Below are 25,578 nucleotides of genomic sequence, written 5' to 3'. Positions count from 1 at the left end.
TTTTTCTTGGATCGAATGTGACGGAAACAGCGTCAGTAATATTGTTTTTTTCTTCCCCACCGATCTTAGCCGTTGAAAGATTGTTTTCGATAGTCGAAACAATGTCTGTCCGACTTAACTATTGTCATTATTGTGGTTTGCTCTTATAACATGAATTCGTATAACTTTATTTAGTATATGTTTTCGTAAGATTTTCATTCAATAATATTATTTCTTATTAGCCACAATGCTGCTACTACTGCAGCTTTTATCATCTGCTACTACTACTACTACTACTACTACTACTACTACTACTACTACTACTACTACTACTACTACTACTACTACTGCTACTACTACTTTCACTACTACTACTACTACTACTACTACTACTACTACTACTACTACTACTACTACTATTACTACTACTACTACCACTACTACTACTACTACTACTACTGCTACTGCTACTGCTACTACTACTACTACTACTACTATAATACTTCTTCTTGTAATACCAAAACTTATACGGACCACCGTCTTGTTTATTCTCGTTGAACGCCCATCTATTAAGAATAGCAATAGTCATAATACATTAACCAATTATTCTAGTCCTTCTCCTTGTCTAGCATAATTCTACATTTTCTCCCTCTTTCCAGTTTTATTTTTGTTAATATCAAGATTTCATGATCTTACCTTTATCACAATGTTCGCCTCTGTATCCCGCATCACATTGGCACTTTCCGGGTGAGACACACGTACCATGCTTACAAGTTTGCCTGCAGAGGGCTGCATGAAAATGATAAAAATGAAACGACAATTATTAATCATCATGACAACAAAATATGCAAGTTGTCTTAATTATATGAATATGTGAAGAAAGTTTGTGGAAGCGCGGTGATCTAGTAGTTCTCTGACGATTGTACTGCAATCATGGGGTCGTGGGTTAGAATCCCAGTAACCATGACAACGGCGTTAATTTCCTTCAACAAAATATCACTCAGCATCGTTTGCACTCGATCAAGGTAAAGTAAAAGTATACCGACAGTTAGAATATTGAAAACGCTATTAGAAAAATCCCAACAAGGTGGATATGTGTTAAATTCAAATACCTTACATTGGTCTGAAATCTGAAGAGCTAAAACAGAATTCGAATTTAATTTGAATAATCATGATAATACTTGATATATGAATAGAGTATTAGGATCTCAATTCATAATAATGTGACGGATTTTTTGTGTTTTTTTTTGTTTTTTTTTATTGAATCAAACTCACGCAATCAAGAATCAAACAGAAGATAGACTAATGTCACCACCGAATCACATTGGTATTTGAACAAAAACAGTGCTGTACAAACAATAACAAAAGTTGTAGTTTTTTATGACAATGCGATCAATTAAAAAAATTGTTACAAGTGAAGATTGCATTTTGAAATGAAATCTTTCCTGACATAATGTACTTGAGACAGTTCACTTCCAAAGCGACAGAAGTTATTTATGTCAGTACTTCATTTTTGAACGAAAAACATAATTATGTTGTGGTTGGTCAATGGGTTGAAAACGATTATTTTCATTACCAATTCATGCAAATAATTATATCCAGCTCCAAACAACGGAGGAGTAACTTTTTTCTTCCACGATCAAGCTATTAACAGGGGTAACTAATAATGGTATTATGTCACTATTCATTCTTTTAATAAGCATGAATATTATCAAATTATATTTTTAGAGTAATCATGAAATGTAATTCCAGGACATGATCTGAGCTTTGAAGGTCCAACATTTATTGGACAATACAACAGTTTCTGCCTTGTTTTTTCTTAATCAATTCTTTGAGTCCGTGTACGTGGGGTAAATTAAATGCGCTATTCAAGATTATTTTCTAGTGAAATGTATTTTTCGCTGTATTGTACTAGACCCTCTTAACCATGTTAAGGTTGGGTGGTCGTACGGACAGCGAAGGAAAACAGCTGTGAATGGAAAGTAAACGGTTTGGAATCATCTTTGATTAAAGTCACGGATATAGGCCTTCTCGAAGGGAGAACTTATCATGCTTATCATGCTTATAGAAGCAAGTCAGGTTTTCACGACCATTGTTATAAGCTACCGAAATCCTTGCATCTCATTGGCTCAGAGCTAATATGTCAGTGAAAATCAGTGACTATTTGCTTATTGAAATGCTCTTTACAACATCATTAACATTGGCAACATCGCGACCAGCAAATAAAGACGGCGGAATTCCTTAAAAAGGCGATACAAGATTCGAATAAAAGTTGGAAATTGGGTATCAGACAATGGTAGGGGTACGAGGTCCTCTTCACACTATGTAGGATGTCATATTGTCAATTGTGAAATGGATAATGATGCCCTTCATCCTTCAAGGGGTTTCCTGGCTGACCTACAAACTCGTAACCTCTTCCCCTTCATTTTCCTGCATGCATCCAGGATGGTGGTACGTTCACACTCCATCTTCCCAGACGAGATTTTGCCCTTTGACTTTTCGTTTTATTTTTCTGTACCACGGATAAGCTTATTTGGAGTCTGTTAACAAGACTTTGACTTGTAGTTTGTTCAAAGTCTCGTCTCAATTTTTACCCCCCCCCCCCCATATGAAACGTTCTTCATATCAATTTCTTGCCTGGGATTTGAACTGCAACATTGCCATTATAAGCGCGAGGATTATCTCATTGCACCACGCTGACCAGTTGTTCGAAATGTTGTCAACTTCTTTACGATTTAAGTTTATAAATATTAAAGACGTGTATTGTTTGACCAAATAGACCCGATTCTGATACTGGGAAGAAAAGTTTGTAGGGGAAATGAACCACTTTTCGGACATCATGGGCCCCAGATGGAAAACCGAAAAAAATAATTTGACGGAGGAGCTTGATGAATGAAAGGCCTCCTTAATTACTAGTAGATCCAATAAGTTCTACCACAGATTCTCAACCAAAATAATATTAAACACGTGCATACGGTGGTAATGCCTATATCTTGTTAATTCATTGAATATGTATACATGTAATATCATGATAAAAGAGAAGTGCATACAAATGCGTATTTCATGGTGCCGTGGCCGAAATTGAACCCCGGACCTTTCATCTGTAGTCAGGCACCTCAGACCGCTCTACCACGGCACCACCAACTTAAAGTGATTGGTTAACATTGGTTTGACTTTTTAAAAATCTGAGCTAGAAGGTCACACTTGTCACCTGTGTCTGTGATATGTTACAAAAATGAAGCCCAGAAAAAATTGCGTTCGAAAATAATTATTTAGTGCTTCAAAAATTGAAATATAAAGTGACCGAAAACACCATCTTAATTTCATCCCATACACTTATGTGTACTATTTAGGCGTCTATAAGACGCCTATTTACAAAATCGGGGTTTGCCTTGTAGTTTTAGCTTTTCATTCTCAATAATGGTTGTTTTCAGGGTTTATTAGTTCTAATACATGCACTTGTACACATGTTTCATCTTGGTTTGATAATTTTTTAAATCGGCTGCTCACAAAGTTAAACAATACCTTTAATACCTTCAATAGACTCGTCATAAACGATCGACGCCTTTGCAACAATACAAAGTTCTGTGCCTTTGCAAGCCGGGACCATTATACCGCGGCCTCGATTTGAAGATATCTGGAGCAACAAGTGGTGGCCTCACAGCAAACTTTTTGGACATCCTTAGAAGTACCGGCATTTTCGGCATGCAATTAAGATCTAGATTTCATAGTGATAAAGCGAGTTCAACTGCGATAACCCGAAATTAAACCCCCTAAAGTTCTTCTAAATATACATGGATATGGTTTGTCCTAATACTTCTCTTCAGGGTTTGACCGAATTAATGTCATGTCCATGATATTTGACAGGGGAAGCCATCTTTAGGAAGTGATGATCCTGATAACGACCTTGATATGAAAAGCAAGTGAAACTGATGTATGAAGACATACTGCAGACAAAGTGAGAGGCACGTCCTATCCGTATGGCAGGCGCACCGCACCATAATACCAGGGAGTTGGATTTAGTGACGCGATGACGTCGTCAAAGAAAATGTCTTGATACCCATATGTTGATCCGTCAGCAGAAGATAACTTCGATATCAAAATATACAAAATTACAATTAATATAAAACAAAACAAAACAAAATCATTATTAATTTGGCACCATTTTGTTCTAAAATTCACTTTTATTCCTCCAAAGAGATTGCTATTCACTTTAACTGTGGTTTGATTTTTATCTAAAAGCATCCCTTAAAAAGTGGCGATTTTTATCCCAGGTTATGTTAGTTTGTTTCGTTGTCTTTAGTGGATGGATGTTCATGGCATCGCATGCCCGCCATAGTCGTTCCTCAGGAACGGTCATGGATCTTGGCCAGTTTTCCAAAGTGTGGGTGTTTGATGCCTCGATTTCAACCAAGATAAGAAATCTTGAGTCACAGTATCAGAGGTTCCCCTTCTCCATCTCTATCTTTCAGTATTTTCCAAAATGATTGAGGAAATTCATTGTCTTTGATTGTGTGTTAAGGTTTTAGAAACATAGTACAAACGCATATATACATTATGTTCAACAGCTGCACACTGCATTTGGCGCCAGATAATTTCTTACTTATTATGGCAAATAAAGTTATTACTTCGATTCAACGCAAAGTGGCTATGGTCAAAGTATTGGATTCTGGGTGTGGAATTTGGATCGGTTTCAATAATGATAATGTCACACTTTACCCAAGGTAGCCACATCGGTTCCGAAAACTTCTCCCAGCGGATCCAGTATAACATGATAATGTTATTATTAACCCGGCTTTACACTGTTAAAAATAAAAATTCAAACAACGCTGTTTACTATGTGAATCGCACAGTAGTTGTTAAACATTTTAAACAAGTGTTTAAAATCTTAAACAACAAAGTTTAAATTCAAATATTAATTATCAGTAATTTAAGCACGGTTGTTTAAGATCTTAAACACTTGTTTAAACTGTTTAAACAACTACTGTGCGATTCAGATAGTATTTTTAACAGTGTAGCACGACTGATCCTGATCGAGCGCTCTAACATTCGAAAAATTTCTTCCTACCAGTTTATTGCACCTGGGTGAAGAGTGGAAAATGTAGATAAACGCTTTACCAAATGACACGATTGCTGCGGTGGGATTCGAACCCCAGTTATTGTGGTTCATAGTCCGGATACTTATTCACTCGTTCACAACACACTCTTAAAATGTTGGGCAACATACTGTCCACACAACAATTGGATAACAAAATTTATCCAACTCTGGGTAGTTTTCAACCAATACTATATGTAGTTTTCACCCAAAGCACACATTATTGGTTTAAAAACTACCCAGACTTTGATAAATTTTTAACCTATAGTTATGTGGACAGTACGTTGCCCAACATTTTTAAGAGTGTTCCTCTGTATGTTTTAACATAGTAGGCCAATGGTTTGAATAACTCATGGATGAGGTTGTTTGATATCCAAGGCAATAACGGTTATGAAGCCATACAAAGAACTTTGTAAAACATTTTTCTCTCGATATCCTCTGGCATTATGTCTAGCTGGCATTTATCGAATCAAATGTGAAATGACAGTCCAAAAAACTACAGCATGCCTCTGGGAAATTAGATCAAATCAAAGAAATTGTTTTCTGGTAAACTGAGCCCTTCTTATTCCTTGAGCAAGATTTAGGGTATGTTAACCTCTGACACACGTTTTCTCTTAGGCCTATTTCTATACTTGCAGATGCACGAGAGGAGCGTCACTCCTAATTTTATGGGAGGCCGTTTTCCGATGAACAAAATACATTTTTTAAATAGATTTTAAACAAGTACGGACTAAATCGATGAAATAATTCCTTTTATGTAATCTTCTACTGGTAATATTGAGACACAGGCTTTCGTTGTTTTTTTAGTTTTGTTTTGGTTTATTTTGTTAACTTAGAAAGAACTTCTGACCAATGACCCTTCAGTCGGAACTTGATTAAAACTTTCAATTTAATGATAGCGATATAGGTGAACTTAAAGTGACCTAACTTTGAAGTATCGGAAATGACTATGAACAGGGTATCTTGCAACCACGTGTAAGGAAATAGTTCGACACCAAACGTAATTTAGCTCAAATCCGTTGTCTATAATGTGAGAAGAATATCACTCATCATTTCTGCATGATGTACTAAAAATGACAATTCTTTCCCATTTTCGTGGATAATGAACAAATCAACGGAGAGACTTTACAGTCATTGTACTAATATCAGAATACATCTTTGGAAATATATTAATGATACAGGGATTTTTGGATTTGTCAATTTATCAGTTTTGTTACGTTTTATTTCGGCCCCTATACGTTTATTTATACGTTATTATATATTGATAACTACATTTGTTTAAGGTGTGCTAAAACGCAATGAAAATCAGAGTGGAATGAGACACGCAATAGAACAATGTTGACCTTGCGCTGTACAGTAGCTGCCAGGCCCACAATCAATTAATTACTGGGCAATAAAAATACTCGGAGTATTTATCTTTCAGATTTCTATTTCGAATAATATGGATTTCTTAATTTTTTTTAATTTCTTAAACAAAACAAACTAAGAAAATTATAATTTCAAGGTTCACTTTGTAATTTTCGTTTACATTTTTTTAACAAGTGCACACCTAGTTACCAATAATGCATATAGCATTTCCATTTATTTGAAAGCAGGATAAAGGAGCATTGTTGATTAAATGCCTTTCTCACGGGCATAGGTGCCGCCACTCCACTTGGTGTACCATGCCGATACTATAGCCAGCGATAACGGACGATACTCTATAATCGTCCAGGGATCTAAATAATGTCGTCTGCTAAAAGATGTCTTTTCCATTGGGAATGCGTAGGTGAGAATGCAGACACATGCTGTAATGTGGAAGTGGAGTTGATACTTTTTCATGATTTAATCAGAGTTTTGGCCCCATTTGACGACATCCTCACATAATTTGACTCACATGCAACTAAATAGTGATGTTCGGTCAATTTCAGAGACATTATTTCGAACTGAAAAGGATCATTGATTTAGATAGACAATGAGGTACCATAATGCGATATATTACATGGTGAAGCCGCCGATAAGAATGTATGCAACATATACATTCATTTTGTTAGCTACCCTTTAGTGAGCAGCATAAATGATAATTGTGCAAATTCAGTTAACTGAACCAAATCTGCGATGAATTTAGGTTTACAAACATGTAATATATTAACCCATGATTGGGATAAGTCTAAAAATCACTTAAGGCACGGCGTCTACCTGTGAAATTGTCCCCCTCAGGGCATGTTGCATTGATTTATGGTCCAATATTAAGGATAAAAGTGAAGTTAGGTCCACTCACATATATGAACATTTCAGGGCTACCCCCACCCCCCCACAAAAAAAAAAACGATGCAAGGGCTCACTTTGATAAAATTGGAGCTTGTACAATGTAAACAAATTTTCAGATTTTAAATTCCAATCTAAATGGCGGTGGGTCATCGTTAAAATAATATCACTGCTCATAAACTTCTAATGATCACAGTTCAATATCTAAGATGAAATTGGTATTTAGGAAAAAAAACATGTAACACATCAATAATTCACATTAAAATACTTCAGCATGTTCAGGGGGAACCAAAAATATGAACAGTTTCTGCAGCCGAAGTAATCGTTTTCGCTCGCCTTTCGATTAGGTTTACATCGATTGCAGATGCAGGTAATGACGGTAATTAGGGGAAGCAGCGCTTTGCTGACAACCTGTAGTGAGAGAGAGGATGAAGGGGAGCAATAGATACAGCAAGACGGGGGAGGGGTCCCTCTCCATAAATGCTTTGTTTAAAGGACTAGTACACCCCAGCAAAAAATGATTTGAATGAAAAAAATACAACAAGCATAACACTGAAAATTTCATCAAAATAAGAAAGTTATGACATTTTAAAGTTTTGCTTATATAATTTCACAAAATAGTTATATGCACATCCCAGTTGGAACGCAAATGAGGGAACTGATAACATCACCCACTCGCTATTTCATTATATGCAATATTCTTATTTTCTCCTCATTGTCCTGTGAAACAAAGTTTTATTTTTCCCTGAACATGTGGAATTACCATGATGGTTCAGTCAAGTTGATCCTTACTGTCAAATCTGTAAAATTGAAATATTGTATAATTCAAACAATAAAAAACAAAAGAAATAGTGAGCGAGGGACATCATCGATTCTCTCATTTGCATGTGACTAAATTGTGCATATAACTATTTTGTGAAAAATAAGCGAAACTTTAAAATGTCATGACATTCTTATTTTACATCCGATTTTCACATTTCAGCACTATGCTTGTCTGATTTTTCTCTACTGGTTTTGAATCAACATTTTTGTGAGGTGGACTTGGCCTTTGATATCCTCGGAGCTACATCAAGAAGCCATGAATTCATGGAATATTTTGAGGTAGCAATAGGACTAAATTTGGTGTATTAAACAATGTATTAATGAACCTTCTCTACGCTCTTCCTTTCAGACTCCCGAATAACACATTCTTTCTTTCTCCCCATGGGCTTGTTAGTCTATTTTACAATAATATTCACCCCTCCCTGGACCGCTTGAATCACTTACCATCTAATGAGACAATATTTTAAAAATTGATGTCAGTAACTTATCACCTTGAGTTATACCATTTTATTTTTATGGTTTGACAAATATTAACCAACAGAATATTCCACCAATCATTATAAGAGTGGAGAGCGAAATTTTGCCTTAATGCAACAATGGGCGAAAATTCATTGGACCACAGGCATGAAGAATAATGCTACGATTTCCCCCAAAAATATCTTTTAGAATTGTTTTTTTGTAATTCTTTTCGGATCCTCACATTTTTGTTGCCTTTCTATTGAGGTATAATAAAAAAAAACATGCCGAAGTCATGTTGCTTTTAACGAACGCAAATCAATATGGCATTAGATCAGAATCATTTTCGAGGGACCTAGAAACCAGGTGAAACTTTCATGAAAGAGTTTTGTGATTGGTTTTTACTAACTTATTCGTTCTCAGCCAATCAAATGCGTATACTTCCAGTAGCTTATAACATCCATCGGTGAAAATCATCGACAAAAATCTTCATGATGCGCTCCCTATAGGAGAAGAACTATACCCTCAGATGGTCGGGCCATCAATCTACGCTCAAAATATTTAAGATCGAAATCTATAATCTCGTTTGCAGTCAAAGTTCATATTGGAGACGAAGATGATGAAACGTGAAAAAGATTGTAAATGTAAGAAATGCAGGCATGGTGAGAGGTCATAGCATGAATGTGGTGATCGTGATCTAGTGCGAACATAATTCGAAATCGCAGTTAGCCCCCCCCCCCCTCACCCGGACCCATCTTTGTAGGCAACATGGCTCAAGTGACATGGTATTTTTTTTCTTTCTTTTGCCTATCGTTGATGACGGTGGCATATTGAGCCAAAATAATTGAGGGGTACAACATGGCATATGTGGGGAAACTTTCTAAAAAGTCGCGAGCGAGCTAAAATCTTTGGTCTTTCAAAAATTAAAATACGATATTTGATAGTTTTTGCGATAGTATGCAACAAATAATATAATAAATTCACCCTTCCTTTAAGCTCTATTATTTCCGTTTTTTCTTTGTTGTTGAACTTTTTATTGAGGGGAGGGTGTACAGAAGACCCACCCTCCTTCCTCATCCGTATGCCAGTGAATGATTATCAAGAATTTTTGAGGTGCGACCTGAATATAATGATTCATTTTGATATCACAACACAATGACAGATAAATAGATTACCCATTCATATTGGAGTATAATTATCACCCCCTCAACTAGACATCACATCAACATTGTCACAATGTGAATGATGTGAAACGGTTCTACTATCATAACACCAAAGTCATCGAGTCTTCGGAAATATCACATCTGCATTTGTTCCTTATTTTTACAACCCCGAACAAATATCAGAGTATCATGTTTTTCTTCTAATTCATTCAATCATGCTTGAAAAACCTCTATTTTCACATGAGCTCTGGCCTTTGTGATTTCATTTGGAGGAAACACTCATCATGCTCATGTCAATCTGAAATCATATTTTAAATAACTTATACTCTTTTTTAAATACCAAATTAACCTTCCCTGGTTTAATGATGGGTGGTCCCAAATTATCTTCTGACTTGCCCATCAAACCTGACCTTCAAAACTACCCTTCATCAAAACTATGGACCCTACATTATTCAAACCATCATTTGACCTCAAGTCAAACGGAGTTATAATTATACTCGTACATGTCGTATGACTAGTCTAGATACGACAGAAATACCCGTTTGATGCAAAAGCCCATATACACTGATGATGTGCATTTGCGTCTAAAAATGACTTAGCAGAATTTGTCTTTCCTCTCTCGAGATCACGGTTGTTTACATTACAAATTGACGAAGATGTCATTTTATGTCATAACTCTACAAGTTGATTTAAAGTAGATTTTAAGGCAAACCTTGTCAGCATGTGACTTAGAGGGTCGATTTGATCTAATAAATTAAATCTATAGTGAGCAGCGTACAAATTGCCATTACACGATGGCCCGAAATTTAATCGTGGACAGGCGGAGATCTGAAAGGCAGCTGTGACCGCTTTTTGCAGCGTCATTTTGGACCGTAGCGATTATGCACGCAAGTTTGTTTATGAATTATGAATTATTGGCCGGTGCAGGGAATTGGGAGGCGATGTTCACGTTGTGACGTCACACACCCGAATGCACTTTTTTGTGCGCCACCTGTGTAACATGGCACATATGCTATGTCAGGTGGGTGAACAAGAATGATGAATACATGCTAGTAACGACTTCCAAGTTTGAATAAAGATTAATAAACATTTGAAGTAATCATAATAATGGTAATCACTTCTGGTATAGCTATAGGGCATATCAATTTAGGCCTGTATGCCCATACATGAAGATAATTGATGTAACAGAAGTATATTCAGTTTTTGTATAGGGTTTGTGATAAACCATTCAGGATATATATGCGCTTCCAAAGGACTTGGGTATTACTACCCCGGGTTTTGTCCCGGCAAGCCCGTTTACAGCGAACAAGCATTAAAAACAAACACATTCCAGCCCAGTACCCATTGACCCAACATGGGTCGAGGTGGTGTGGGTTGAGTCGACAATGGGGATCAATTTCTTGCTGAAGGAAATTACACCACGGCTAGGGTTCGAACTCGTGACCCTCTGCTCCAAAGTCAAGATACTAATCAACTGGGCCACAACGCTCCACTGAGCATGCTGAGGACATCTGAAAGTTATGTGGTTCTGCTGGGAGGTGTTTTACAAAGCATCTGGTTGAAAGTTCAGAATAAACTTCTAGTTTTTTTTCGGAAGGGAATGGAAGGGGGAGGGGGTGGGGGTCTTGCTTATGGTGAAAGGCGAAATGTCAAATTATTCTACAATGTCTACTGAGGATTACTTGTAAGTATTAAAATCGTCAACATGTTGCACATTATGAGAAGGGGAAGTGATGGGAGGGGATTATTATAGAAGCGTGCTTTGGGAAATCAAAGCCGGATAACATATTTATTTTGTTAACACCTATGTCAAAATCTTGAAGTCATTCTAAAGTGAGCCCGGTGAGGATGGAAGGTCGATTTGAAAAAGGTATATGACGAACGTAAAAGTGTCTTGACCAAATGACAATCTCTTATGCTTTTCAGCACTTTTGAATATTTTTTAAATCAAGTTAAGTGGCTATGATTTAGGCTTATTTGCACATTACGCACACCTGTTCTGTAAATATCATTCAATTTTTCCCTATGTCTTACTCGGGTCTCATTTGAGTTTCATTTATATTCTTAGAATGTCTTTTTCTAAATTCCTCTATATTTACCAAATTACCTATATTTTAAATCTAGTCATCGTAATGAATAGTTTCCCTCATTTTTAACGAAAATTCTGTGGTGTTATGCAGAAATGGTTGCAATAAAACACAGCTCTTTAGAAAATTATCGCTATTTGACTTTCATCAGAAGCCCATATTTTGAGACTTGTCTCTGTTTTGTTTGTTGTTGTTGTTATCATTTTAACTCGCATACCCCTGGATTTTCGTTTATACTGAGAGGAACTGCACTGCAAAAACTCCGGTGTTGATTTAACACCAGCCTGGAAACTATATATGTCCACACCAGAGATGTGTTAAACAACACCAGTTTGGTTTTGGTCTAACACCAGGTTGGTGTTTATACAATACCAATTAGTATTAATACAGCATGGGTGCGATTCCAAACTGGTTTTGGTTCAATACTTCTCTGGTGTTGACAAAATCGGACTGGTGTTAAATCAACACCGGAGTTTTTGCAGTGTATAAGATGAATAGATTCAAAAGATGACTTTTAACCAAAGTGGAACCATCAGATACAAAGTAACGTTGAATGAAAACATAACGGCACATTTCAATGTGAAAATACCTTATATAATTCCTTCCATACAGTAACCTAAAACTGTCAAATATGTTATATTTCATGTGACCTCTTTAACTTAAGAAGCATGATCAGTTTGTTGATTTGGAGGGTTAAGAGATCGATATTCAATTTAATTCAAATAAATTATTTTGTTTCATTTCCAATTCAAACATAATATGAAGAAATATATTTTAGAGATATATTTTAGTCCCATAAAATAAAAAATTAAAAACAACTCTACCTGGAAACATGCACGATATTTCATTTGTTTCACTTTTTATTAATAAAAAGGAACATGCATCTTCTTGAGGTGAAGCAATATTTAATGCAGTGTAAATTCCACACAATGTTGAGTAAAACAATAACCCATGAAACACCGATTTGTTACAAACAACCATGCAAGTTCCCTTTTACCCAACATTGGATAACTTTTTACTAAACATTGTTAGAGTGTACTCTCTACAAAACAATAAGTAAAACTTGATTAATCGATTAATTCATTATAGGATATGACCAAGAGTTACACAACATTCATGACATTAGGTTATTTCTATACAAGTCATGGCTGTTGGTTGTCAAACGAACTTGTACAATTTGTCGTGACGGTAGGCATGGAAAATCTTTAACAGTGTTTCAGAAAGTCTAACTTGGTGATATCACAATTTCATGCCATGTTACCTTCGGCGCGGCGTTGTGTCTGACAAAAAATGGTAAAAACAAGACTCATGAAGCAAATAATTTGCCAAAATTTACAGACACAGGTAGAATTAGGGATTAAAAATTCCGATGAATACCAATACTATGACATCAGCTTCCGTGATATATAGATTAAATTTGTAGACTTGCTGACAAACACATACTAATCCAATAAAATACTCAGACATAAGCACTTTGAAAATGACAAGATACATAAATAAACACGTCATGAATATCAGATATCAGGCAAATGCAGGAATGCAGTGGTATCACTTATTTCCCAGGGGAACGACATCAAACCTCTCTCTCTGTGACGTCATCGTCTACATCATGGATAAGAAAATAAAGAATTCCTGACTATTGGAGTTCTCCAGACAGCACCACCCAAGCTTATTTTATTGGAAATCCGTAGTATTTCAATGAATTGTAGTTGATATCAAGCAGTGAGAAGTCCAAAGACGATTTGACTTCGTTTAAGTTTTCGACCTTGTTCCAATCTAAATATATTCCGATTTAAATTTGAATCCACTCCATCCTTCTTTTGATTTTGAAGATGAGACGGATTTGTTTTTATATAGAGTATTGGTTAGTTTCTACACATTTCAGACTGCTAATGACATAATGGTTGCCGCTATGATCTGCTACAATAGATTTTCAAGAACATATACTCATAAATTGAAATGGAACTGGGCAGCTGGGTGAGGTGTAAAAGAATTATCACAAACCTTAAAAATCACAAAATATAACATCTTTCTGTTTCAACCCCCTCCCGTCTCTCGTTGTCCTTTTGTCTGTTTGTCTGTATTTATTTATTTCTTTTTCTGTTTTTCTCCGTCTGTCTCGTTCTCCCCCTCTTTCTCTCAAACTTTATTTCTGAAAGTTTGAAATGACGATTACACATCCTTTGGGGGGGGGGGGTTACCCCTGGCCCCTCGTTCTCTCTCTCTCTCTCTCTCTCTCTCTCTTCTCTCTTCTCTTCTCCTTTCTTTTCTTTTCTTCTCTTCTCTTCTCCTCTCTTCTCTCTTTTTTCTTCATATTGATTCATGGATACGTTTGTTTTAATTACTAATTCCCTTTTCTTGAACCCTATCTAATGCATGATAAGTACATGTATACAGCTAAATTTAAACAGTGAAGTTGCGGTATACATGGTATACAGTGTACTAAAGATAAGACAAATCTTCGGGCGATTTCTGGTTTTGCATTTCTGATGAACCAGATAATTGAGAAAAAGAAAATCTAGTTATGAAATTAGATATGTCTTTGATATTTCTGTTTCCTAACCGTTTCAGAGCAATGACCTCGCATTTCACCTCGGACTATGTTAACCCTGTAAAGTCAAACAGACCTGGTGAGCTGTAATAGGGATTGCCGGTAGGGTGGTGCTATATCGGGCAGGGGCGGCCGCCCCTAAGATTTTTCAAGTTGTAAAAGCAAACAAAGAAAAGGGAAGGGGAAAATAGAGAGAAAAAAGAAAAAGAAACAAGAGTATCAAAATGAGAGTTGGATACCCCTGGGGCCTATTTCATAAAGAGTTGCTATCATAGCAAGTTGCTATGATAGCAACTCTGGTAGAATAGCAGCTTTTACTTGCTATGCTAGCAACTTTGCATTTCATAAAAGCACATTCGCTGGAAAGTCAGCTTGAATTTCCAGCGAATTATTTGAATAGTCTTGTACGAGGCTGATTTGGAGGAAATCCCCTTTCTCTCTAGCTTTTTTTTCAATTCAAGTCACAAGTTTAGGTAGAAAGCACTGGCGGATCGGGGGAGGCACAGCCGACCCGTGCATTTGAGAAGCAAAATTTGAAGAAAAAAAAATAGAAAATGAATAATCTTTTTTTTTTTGCTTGTTAATTTTTTCGGGGGCGAAATTATTATTTTGGAGCTGTAAACAGGGCCTGCAGCATAAGACTAGCCGTTGAAGCAGGGTGATGGCTTGCAATAATCCCGATCGTGGAAGAGAGTAAGAAGAAAATATTATTTTTTCAGAGATTTATTTCTCCATTGTGTATGTTATCAGAGAATTTATGTATTTCAGCCCTATGCCAGGGAAAAAAATATTTTGAAAAAAGTGAAAATGTTTCATTATCGCCGGTCGAAATTCCGAAAGTTCACCTTCAACAAATGTTCTACCGTACATTTTTAATCCCAGTCCCACACTTGACTATTTGTGTCGGTAATGCAAGGTTGTATCAACAACAAGGCAGGCGCAGCTAGCTTAGGCCACTGGTGCAGTGCTGTTAAAAATTACCCTGAAGCAAGTAAATTTGTAGGCTCTAATTATGCACGAAACATCGAAAATGACCTTAAAAGATTATTTTTGTTCATATTTGAAATGATTTTGAAGTTATCGGTTTCAACGGCGAATAACCATCCAGTAAATGGATTCAACAATGGCCACGACTCTTTTTTGGAGAAAATCATAAACAGAAAAAAAGAAAGCAATGTATCATTCTTTTTATGGCCTAGGCCTTTTTTTTTTTATTTAGGCCTTAAACACTTCCACATAATAGATCTACCTTCCTCTATTTTTTCCCACAAGAAAAAAATCCTCTCCATTTGCCTTTTTTTTAAAGTCTGTCTATAACCTCTCTTCTTTTTTTTTTCCTTGGCCTGCCCTGGGATAAACTGAACAATTTGCTGTTTCAGAGGAAATTTTAAACAATTTTTTTGGGGGGTAGGTAGGACAAAAAAAAGAAACGGCATTTTTACTACTAAGTCTTAATATATTCTTTATTAGCATTATTATCACAGACATTGCTCTAAATATCCGTTTCTTGTAAGAGCCCTTTGGATTTGGGCATGCATGAGCACAACGTACGCCATTCTTAACAATGAAAAACCCTTTACAGTGTCAACTTGACGCTCCCCCATGACCAGCGTCAAATATTTAACCATGTTTGACGCTCCAGTAACCATACTTGACGCTCCAGTAAAAAGTTGACGCTCCTACTGGAGCGTCAACTTTTTATGAAATGCGCTGCAGCGTCAAATATTAAATTTGACGCTGCAGGTGAAAATTTGACGCTGTTTTGGGACTTGACGCTGAACCTTTATGAAATGGGCCCCTGTTCTTTAACTGAAAAATATAACGTTACCTTTAATATATATTCTTGCCCTGTCTAAATACACTGCACCAATGTTGTTGTTGATTTTTAATGTTTTTTTTATAATACAATTGTAAAAGTACAACACTCGAATTTCATACTAATGTTGTATAATCACTGAAATGTACTTTCGATTATTTGACTGAAAACCGCATTGTACTTTTTGTTGAAAAAAGAAGTAATAATCACATTTTGTGTTTGCAATGGCTGATACAAACCTAACGGATTGCTTGTTACCCTTCATAGGGAACAATGCATTTCTTTCAATGGTTTCTATGATATTTTGATACACCTAGGGCTGTACGGATTTTACATTGATAATGAAAACTACTATTATGCAAATCTCAAAATATGTGTGAAATCAATGCTTATCAGGGTAACCGTCAATCACGATAAATCCAAATAATATGACACCTCACATGTAAGAATCTTTTATCGCCAAGCCCATCAGACATTTTGAGTCGGACTGAGCTGTAATGTTTAGTATAGTTTATTCGGAGCAGAAATGTCATGCAAAATCACGCTAAACAAAAACAAATATTGAAGTAAAAAATAATTAATTTATAATAAATAAATAATAAGGTAACAAAGTATTTTAATACAATAATTGAACAAGTGAGTGAATAAATAAATCGATGGAATTAAACAAAAATACAGGAAAAATGATATAACTGAGAAACGGCATTTGACACTTTTACTGGTTTACACGTATTATTATTGATTTAAACAGTCTATGCACAGTCTGTGTGATTTCTATTCGAGCTTATTCTATGAGCTTGTATGGTGGATAGTTGAGACCCCCCCCCCCCCGAAAAAATGAATGCAAGATTGAAATATCAGTGCAACGAAAGCTTACGATAACTACGCGTCTTGGTTGCGACGAGAATAAGAGAGCGATACGACAGTATACAAATAGCGAATAGGCATGAGTGCGATGGTGCGAGATTTCGCATGAGGTGAAAGAAAGATGCTCTATTCAACGAGGCGTTAGCCGAGTTGAATAGAGTGTTTCTTTCTTTCACCGAAAAAATATGGAAAGCGAAAAGCAAAATCCCACAAGCGAACACCTCGGGCAGCATTGCGCATTTAGCCAGCAGGCTATACGCGTATTGCACCTGCATTTTTACTGAGCGCAATGAATTGAATCGTATTGTGACGTCACCTCCTAAAGCCGTGCAACGGTACATTTTGGACGGTACATTTTGGATGGTACGTCTTTTGTGCAACGGTACGAATGTTTGCATTCAGCCTCCCATTTGCTCGCGTACAACAAGCTAAGTAGGCGTTGTACAATAGTGATCCAAGGATAGAATAAGAATGTGATGAAAGACCAGATAATACTGTTCATCCATAAAATCGATGTGAAGCTTTTGACATCTTAGTATACAAATAGCGAATAGGCATGAGTGCGATGGTGCGAGATTTCGCATGAGGTGAAAGAAAGATGCTCTATTCAACGAGGCGTTAGCCGAGTTGAATAGAGTGTTTCTTTCTTTCACCGAATGCGAAATCTCGCACCATTGCACGAATAAGAATATTCGCTATTTGTGTTGTACAACGCCTCGGAAGTTAGCGAAAATATGTAAAAACAAAGAGTTTTTCCTGCAGTAATCTATGAAAAGGGAGCAAAAATATGGAAAGCGAAAAGCAAAATCCCACAAGCGAACACCTCGGGCAGCATTGCGCATTTAGCCAGCAGGCTATACGCGTAATGCACCTGCATTTTTACTGAGCGCAATGAATTGAATCGTATTGTGACGTCACCTCCTAAGCCGTGCAACGGTACATTTTGGACGGTACATTTTGGATGGTACGTCTTTTGTGCAACGGTACCGGTACGAATGTTTGACATTCAGCCTCCCATTTGCTCGCGTACAACAAGCTAAGTAGGCGTTGTACAATAGCTACTGATGAGGAGTGATTACATTACATTGTTCTCTGAATGATATTTCCATATAATTCTGTTTGATTGGGTCCACGGATCGGAGGCCATCTCGCCCAGCATGAGTCACCTTGTTATTATTCGGTCCATCAAGAGAGAATGATCTGGAGCTTGGCCAAGATTTATCAGGAATCCATGCCAAAAGTGAGCTTGGTGTCCTTTATCAGGTTTATAATCTACTGAGGGACTTCTTTAAACACATCTGTAAATATCCTAGAATGAGTATGCACTTCACATACGCCCTTGACTTCACCGATTTTCTTGGTGAAAAATATGTTAATTTTCAGAGGCAGCGTACCGACTGACATCATGTTGCGTTTCGGATACGTCTAATATCTGAATATTGCCAACATCACGTTGTTTTATTCCGATCCATTCAAGTTTGGCCCACTATTTTATCAATGTTATCAACGATGATGCCTCGGCATCTTTATATTTCGCGTTTTTTCCTTTTTTTTACAATCTCAGTGTCCTCGAGCATACAGATTCCTGCTGAAGTTTCGAATGTTACTTATTGTTGGTGTCTTCGGGGTCCTGTTAGATTTAACACTTCATGTAAAGGAAGCAGGGTCTGAAACCCGGCTCAGACTGAGGGCCGTTCATAATTTACGCACTACTTGACCCTATATTGACCAAGTCTGCTGAATCCTTTCTTGTTCTCAGTGAAATATCCCATTTTCCCTGTTTTAAAATACATGCAATGGGAGACATTTTTACATTGCCCTCGTGAGATTTTGAAATAAAGCGCATCGTATATTTTAGCTTAAACTCTTAAAAAATATTAATCCACAAAGATAAGACTTCAACTTTATCTGGTGAGTGTTTCATAACTGTGCGTTAAGTTATGCACAAGTTTACGCGCGACTGAAACATGTTCTTAGGTGCTTATAGCCAACTACTTAGGAATATTATAGCACTTGTAAGAAAGGGTCACCGGTCAGCGGTAATGACCTTCTTAACTTTAATACCAAAAGCTTTTTGAAACGTACAATTGATGCGAGTAAAATATGAGATTATTTAACATTCAATAAAATTTCACCAGTCACTGTTAAGTGACTTAGGAACATCTCTATGAAACAACACCCATGCAAGTGCTGCATGTCTCTTGGCACGGCTTTGATATTGTCCCTCTCTGAACAGGTAAAATAGATACCTGACTTCGGATGATACTGACTGAGGAAGGAAAGCAAAAATTATATTGATTGGCTACCCTTGACCCTTGGTAAATATCACCTAATTTTAGTGATACAATATCATGATATGAAACGGGTAGGCCTTAAGGAGAACCAATGCAAGGCATCACCTGAAATGATAAAAAATGTCCGACGACTGTCGGATTTAGGGCCTTTGGGCCACTGAAAACCAAATAATAACGACCAAAAATGGAAAAGGAAATGTGAAAGGGGAAGATGCATTCATGTTTAACACAATTATGTCTAAAACTTTCACAAAATTATATTTGTTTTACTTTAAAAGGCCCAAAATGTTTCGCTTTTTCGCTTCGTTCACTCGTGACTTTCTTGAAATTTAGCCCCATGCACCATGATGTGTCCCTCAAATTGTCAGGCTCATTATTCTACTGTGTTTGACCAGTCCGTGATATTAAAGACTCGTATTTGACCCAGGTAGCCTAATGATATATACTTATCACCTAGATATTCCTCGCATAGATTTAAACGTCAATGTACTTTTCGTCCTTCCTATCTATAATCATGGTTTGGATATATTTTAATTTATAAAACTGTCAGGTGGATATTGTCCTCTGCTTGACACGTGGGTTGGCGGGGAGGCTGTCCAATTATTCCTGGAACACCTATCCGTGTAGATGATGAAAACACTATACATTCGGCACATGGTTAGAATTGACATAGATTTGCCCTCGATAGAGGAAAGTGCCCTCACCTTACGGATGAACAGAGATGGGTAGATATTTATATGAAAACATTGCCTCACTTGGGGTCCGAAAATTGAAAAGTACTTTCCTCTGGAAAGATGTCAACATTCCATCGGCTTTATCTGTAGAAATTCATACATTGCCTTTGGTTTACAGGGTTGAATGTGGGAAAAATATTAACACTTGTTCCTCGATAATATTTTAACTTATTCTACCAAATCTAGGTAATCTCGATGCTGTGGTTGGGATTCGAACTTATGTGGCTGGGATTCGAACCTATATAACCCTTGATATGTCCACTACACCATCATACCTTGCTGCCCCCCCCCCCCCCCCAATAACCCCCACCGCCATCATAAAATTACTTTTCTCCCGTTCTCTTATCACAGAAGTACGGGGTAATGATAACAATATTCCACCACTGACGATACGACTTGGACGTTATACGTTTCAATCAACAGTTACACGCATACTGCGCGGCAAATTCCCATGCACCGTCTCGGGCGGTCCTAAAACCTAATTGAATTCATATTTCACGCATATAAAAATGGTGATGATACAACTGTATTACGGGAGTCACTTCCCGCTGTCTTCGTTGTACCGGTTTGTTGTTCACAAGTTTAAAGGTGAAGTTCCTTTCTGCTAGAAAACAAGGTTTTCAATTCTTAAAGGAAATGGGATACTTTTTATTTCTTCTAAAATATCTATGAAATCATCAAAGAAACAAGAATAAACCTGGGAATTGTGAAAAGCAGAATGTCTATATCATGCAGAACAACAGAAGTATATACACGATATATAGACTTCTTGTCATCATTGTGATTTTATGAATGCTAGAAAACGGCAAGTCTATAACTAATCAAATATTTAATTAAACAGACTTGGTTACATTGTCATTCACAAATTGCTGTGAGAAATTATGTCCATGAGAATATTTAATAACCCCTGTGTTAATTTCATATCAGACGATTTCCATACTGAAATACCATACAACTCTTAATAATCTCTTAGAACAATATCTAATTCAGTTATTGGACTTCAAAGATACAAAATGCCATTTAAAGATAAGTAACGATTTAAAAATGAGTCCGTACAGATTATAATCTTATTACCATGGAAGTGTCTGTATGTGTAAATAAAAGAAATATATACATGTATGTGCCGACCGATTCTCAAACAAATTGTGTAATTGCTGAGAAATTAACAAAATAAGCATAAAATTCGAGCCTATCTGTCTTGATGATATTCAGTAGTGTTTATCAGTTTAGATGTCATAATTTCCCTCCCGGGGGTGGGCGGGGGGGGGGGGGGGACTGGATCTACGATTATATAGTGAGGAGTAACCTTGGTTTCTCTTGAAATCAGTGTTTACTGCAACTCCATTCTTTTATCTTCAGGCAGATACGGGTGTGGCATGGGTGTGGTTTCCATGTGATAAGGACGCACAACATTCGCGAGCAAAAACAATATCATGAAACTTTCCCCGAAGAAGGGCTACATTCAGGTCACAAAGAGCGTTATCCGTCTGGACATCTCTGAAAGGGATGCATATCACGGCTTATCCGATATCCGTGAACATCTAATGGATGCCTTCTATTTCAGAAGCAGAATGACTGAATTTGATTAAAAAGTGGAAGTACCGGCTGGTTTAGGGGACACTGTCATCATGTCGCAGCTGTGTTCATGTTCAAGTCCGTATGACCATGGACCCTAAATGGTATGACGTAGGTTAACATGGTTAATAAGTAATCTATTGAAGTCAGACCATTTTTAGTTCATGAACGCTAGGACATCGTGAAAGAAATTTTACGATGTAAGGTTCTCTCTTTCTTTCTTTTTCGTTTACTCTTATTTTTTTTTTGGGGGGGGGGGTTGTCAGCAATCATATTTCTAGATGATACATGAACAAATATTTGGCAAAAAACGTGACAAAACAACCAATGTAAAAACGTATCATCAAGCATGTCACAATATCTGTAAACATTTTAATTAGAAGTGGGTCCAAAGTTCCAATGGCGTTTCTAGGATAAACAGTGCCCGGGATGAATGTGCGCAATTTGCTCCCCCCACCAAAAAAAAGAGATAATAATAATAATAATAATAATAATTTGACGCCAGAGATTTTCGCTTAAATGACACTGTAAAAATGAAGCGCTCAATTTAGCACTTACAGTGCTTGTATAGTGACTGCACTACGAGTGCTGACTTTCTAGTTTAAACTTGAACTAGAAAATCAGCACTCGTAGTGCAGTCACTACACAAGCACTGTAAGTGCTAAATTAGCACTTCATTTTTTACAGTGCACTCACCTGCCATATATTTTACACTGGTGGCATTTTTACTGCTTGTCAGATTTGAAATTTCCTTCATTCCTTTTATTTTGCTGTTACTTACAGTGCTTGCATAGTGACTGCACTACGAATGCTGATTTTCTAATTCAAATTTAAACTAAAAAATCAGCACTCGCAGTGCAGTCACTATACAAGCAATGCTAAATGAAGTGCTAAATTAGCACTTCATTTTTTACAGTGATATTCACCGGCCCTTATAGTTGAACCTCTTTTGCAGATGTAAAAAAAGGTAACATCTCCCTATAGCCTCTCTGCTCTTGCCTGCAAAACCATGATATAGTGCCATTGAATGGCATCAGGTGGAGTAAAGCCCTTCTTGCATTCAGTCGATGTCAATGTCTGATCATGTATCGAACTCCCTCGAATTGAATTGATTCTTATCACGATCAGACGGCGAAAAACATTCATGAAAAGACTTACTGAAAATCATTGACGCTTGCATGCATGCAACGGCTATGCTCTCTGCTAATCTTTAACCGATGACTTTCGACTTGTTGATGAAATGGGCCCTCCTTCTCCCGTACTCACCTGTAACAAGCTATCCAGTGTATCAAAATTTGGAGCTAAACTCTTAACATGATTAAGACGATGATGAAGTTATTGACTGAGTTTGACGACTGCTTATATACGGTTCGGTGCATAAAATGTAACGCCCATGTTATAACATGGAGGTTGTTCAACTTTTTAGTCTGGGGACGAAGTTATTTAAACCCCTTCCAGCTTATCAATACTCGATAAATGTAGAGCTGCCAACCTGATCAAGAACATTTCAGTATTTTTAAAGAAACACCACAGGGCAACGTATAAAACTGAAACTTCAGAAATCATTATTCTGCATGAAACCATCAGACTATTCTTCTCTTTTCCATTACTAATTACTGAACGTTAGTTCTATTTGACAGCTCTGTAATTGGCGACGCGATTCACATACGAATAGATGATAAAGATTGTGATGTATTAGAATTGAAGAAAAGACATTGGGAAATCAACAACAAAAAAGAAAAGTTAATGTGTGATGAGACTGATCAGATTTCTAATATTTAAACAATGCGTTTATACCTATTCGTTATGGTATATTAAGCGGTAGAAGACGATGCACAGCCTTATTAAAATATATCAGATATTAACAATTTGGAAGACATCCATAACTCAATATAGTTTGTGATTGCAGTATATCAATATCACCTGCCCAAAAGGCCTGCTGCGGGGCCTATGGCTTCGTGAGGCTTGTCCCCATTTTAACCACGACGGTTAAAAACTGTAATTGTCAAATATAAAAATCAAAATATATCCAATATCATATCGCAGAATGAATACCATGTGTAGGGACACGGGAGAGAAGTAAGAAACTCGAAACATATGGTCTAGGTGACCCATAGGTTTGTAGGTACAAGAACATGGTTATGACATCTTAATCCCTACACAAATGTGTCTGGGTGAACATGATGAAGTAACATACGTGTACTCCAAAGAAAACCATAGAAAACGGAAAATAAAGAGTTGTAGACCCCCCCCCCCTAAGAAATGCGTCTCATCATAAATAACATAGATGGCTCCGTACGTTTTTCCGAACCGCTATAAACACATTTCTTTGCAAATCGTTCGTTTTCTTACCACGTCAAATTCGTATGTTTAGCCTTTGATTAAGCGATTACTTTATTGATTTTATATGAAATTACATAAAAGTTACGCAAGGAAATTAAGACAAAACATGGTAAAACTAGAAAAGAAAAGGAAATATATGTATAAAATTTTTGGATTGCATTGAATTAGATAAAATAGAAATTTAAGTGGTTCACTCCAACCACCCCCCCCCCCCCCCCCATGATCCCTCGCTTTTTCCACTCTCATCCTCTTTCCGCTGCAACATTTTCAAACGTCCAGCCAGCATGGCCAGAAACCAAATTAACCCCACACTTCGGTGAATTTCTGGCTTTGTTCTTGGCGAGCGGCTGCATCCTCCAATATCCAAACAAGATTTTGATGTACCGTGTCCATTGTAAAATGTTACTCATCTTTCACCCATTCCGATTCAATTTCATTCTTATCCTCCTCTCCTTTTGTTATATTTAGGGGTATTTATTGGTAACTTCCGAAACAGGGACTTCGGGGAGACCATTATAGTGAGTACATTTGTGAAAGGAGAATCCTTGCACGCGCAGTATTATTAAGTTCAAGCTAAGCAAATACATCGCTTTTTTTTTGGGGGGGGGGGTTAAGTTATTTTATGTCAGTCCATGAACTGTTGTCTTGGATCCTTTTGAATTGTTTTTGTCATCGAATTGATGAAATTCATTTATAAAATCAGAAACATGCCAAACACATTAGTCATGTTCGTAATGGAGAAGGAAAACGTGTAAAACATTAATACATTTGCTGTTTTTTATTAATATGCAAAAAAGTAAAATTTTGCTTTGATAGTATCGGATGCATACTTTGTAAGTATGCATTGCAGTTATTTTTTAATAGGATGCCAACAATTTTACAGATTACGAAAACATAAGGTTCTTATCAAAGGAGGGTAAAATTTAGAAGACCCTTAATTAATGAAAGGTAATTTCTAAATGACTACTGACATAGCACCGCATCCCACTAAGTACCTTAATGGATACCTTATGATTTGACACGCGACCTAACCAGCATCCCGCACTCTACCAATCCCCAGTGCCCCCCAGAACACCATGCCCGCATCACCTACCCAACGCGTTTCTCTCTATGTGGGACCGAAGTGAAAAGGTAGGGGTCGCCCCCACCCAAGGTATGTCACGAAGGGCTGAAAATTGATAACCTATGGTCGTTTCTTTACTGGTAACATGATAGGGTTAATGTGAACGACGGGAGATTAATTGATCAAATCGGAGGGAATGCGATGTTGCTCAACCAACTTGCGGCAAGGGCGCCGCGTGGAAGGTGATGTTCTTTGACAACTGCTCATCCTAAAGGTTGATTCGAAGAAGACCTTCACATTTCTTCTACGGGGCTCCTAAGGAAGGATCGCATAGTTTTGGTTTTGCAACCTTAAATTTGAGAGGACAGAGCAGTTCATGGCGTTGCAGTAGCAATACGAAGGTCAAGTTCCACCTCGGTACGAAAAACAGCAAAATTACTAAGAGTCCAGTCATTTTTGGTGTTGCCGATGTTGCCCGCGACGAAA

The 25,578-nt window shown here is 37.1% G+C and overlaps 1 protein-coding gene across 1 annotated transcript in view; it reads right to left on the bottom strand.

The window, feature by feature from the left end:
• LOC129260686 (uncharacterized) overlaps positions 1-25,578 on the bottom strand; it is an 85,216-nt gene that overhangs the window by 23,197 nt on the left and 36,441 nt on the right. Inside the window, exon 2 of the mRNA XM_064114295.1 lies at positions 676-768. Within this exon, the coding sequence (XP_063970365.1) occupies positions 676-768 (93 nt within the window). The remainder of the gene's footprint in view (positions 1-675; positions 769-25,578) is intronic.

The sequence above is a fragment of the Lytechinus pictus genome, unplaced genomic scaffold (assembly GCF_037042905.1).
Source record: "Lytechinus pictus isolate F3 Inbred unplaced genomic scaffold, Lp3.0 scaffold_19, whole genome shotgun sequence".
Taxonomy (NCBI): domain Eukaryota; kingdom Metazoa; phylum Echinodermata; class Echinoidea; order Temnopleuroida; family Toxopneustidae; genus Lytechinus; species Lytechinus pictus.
This window is presented reverse-complemented; position numbering and strand designations above follow the sequence as displayed.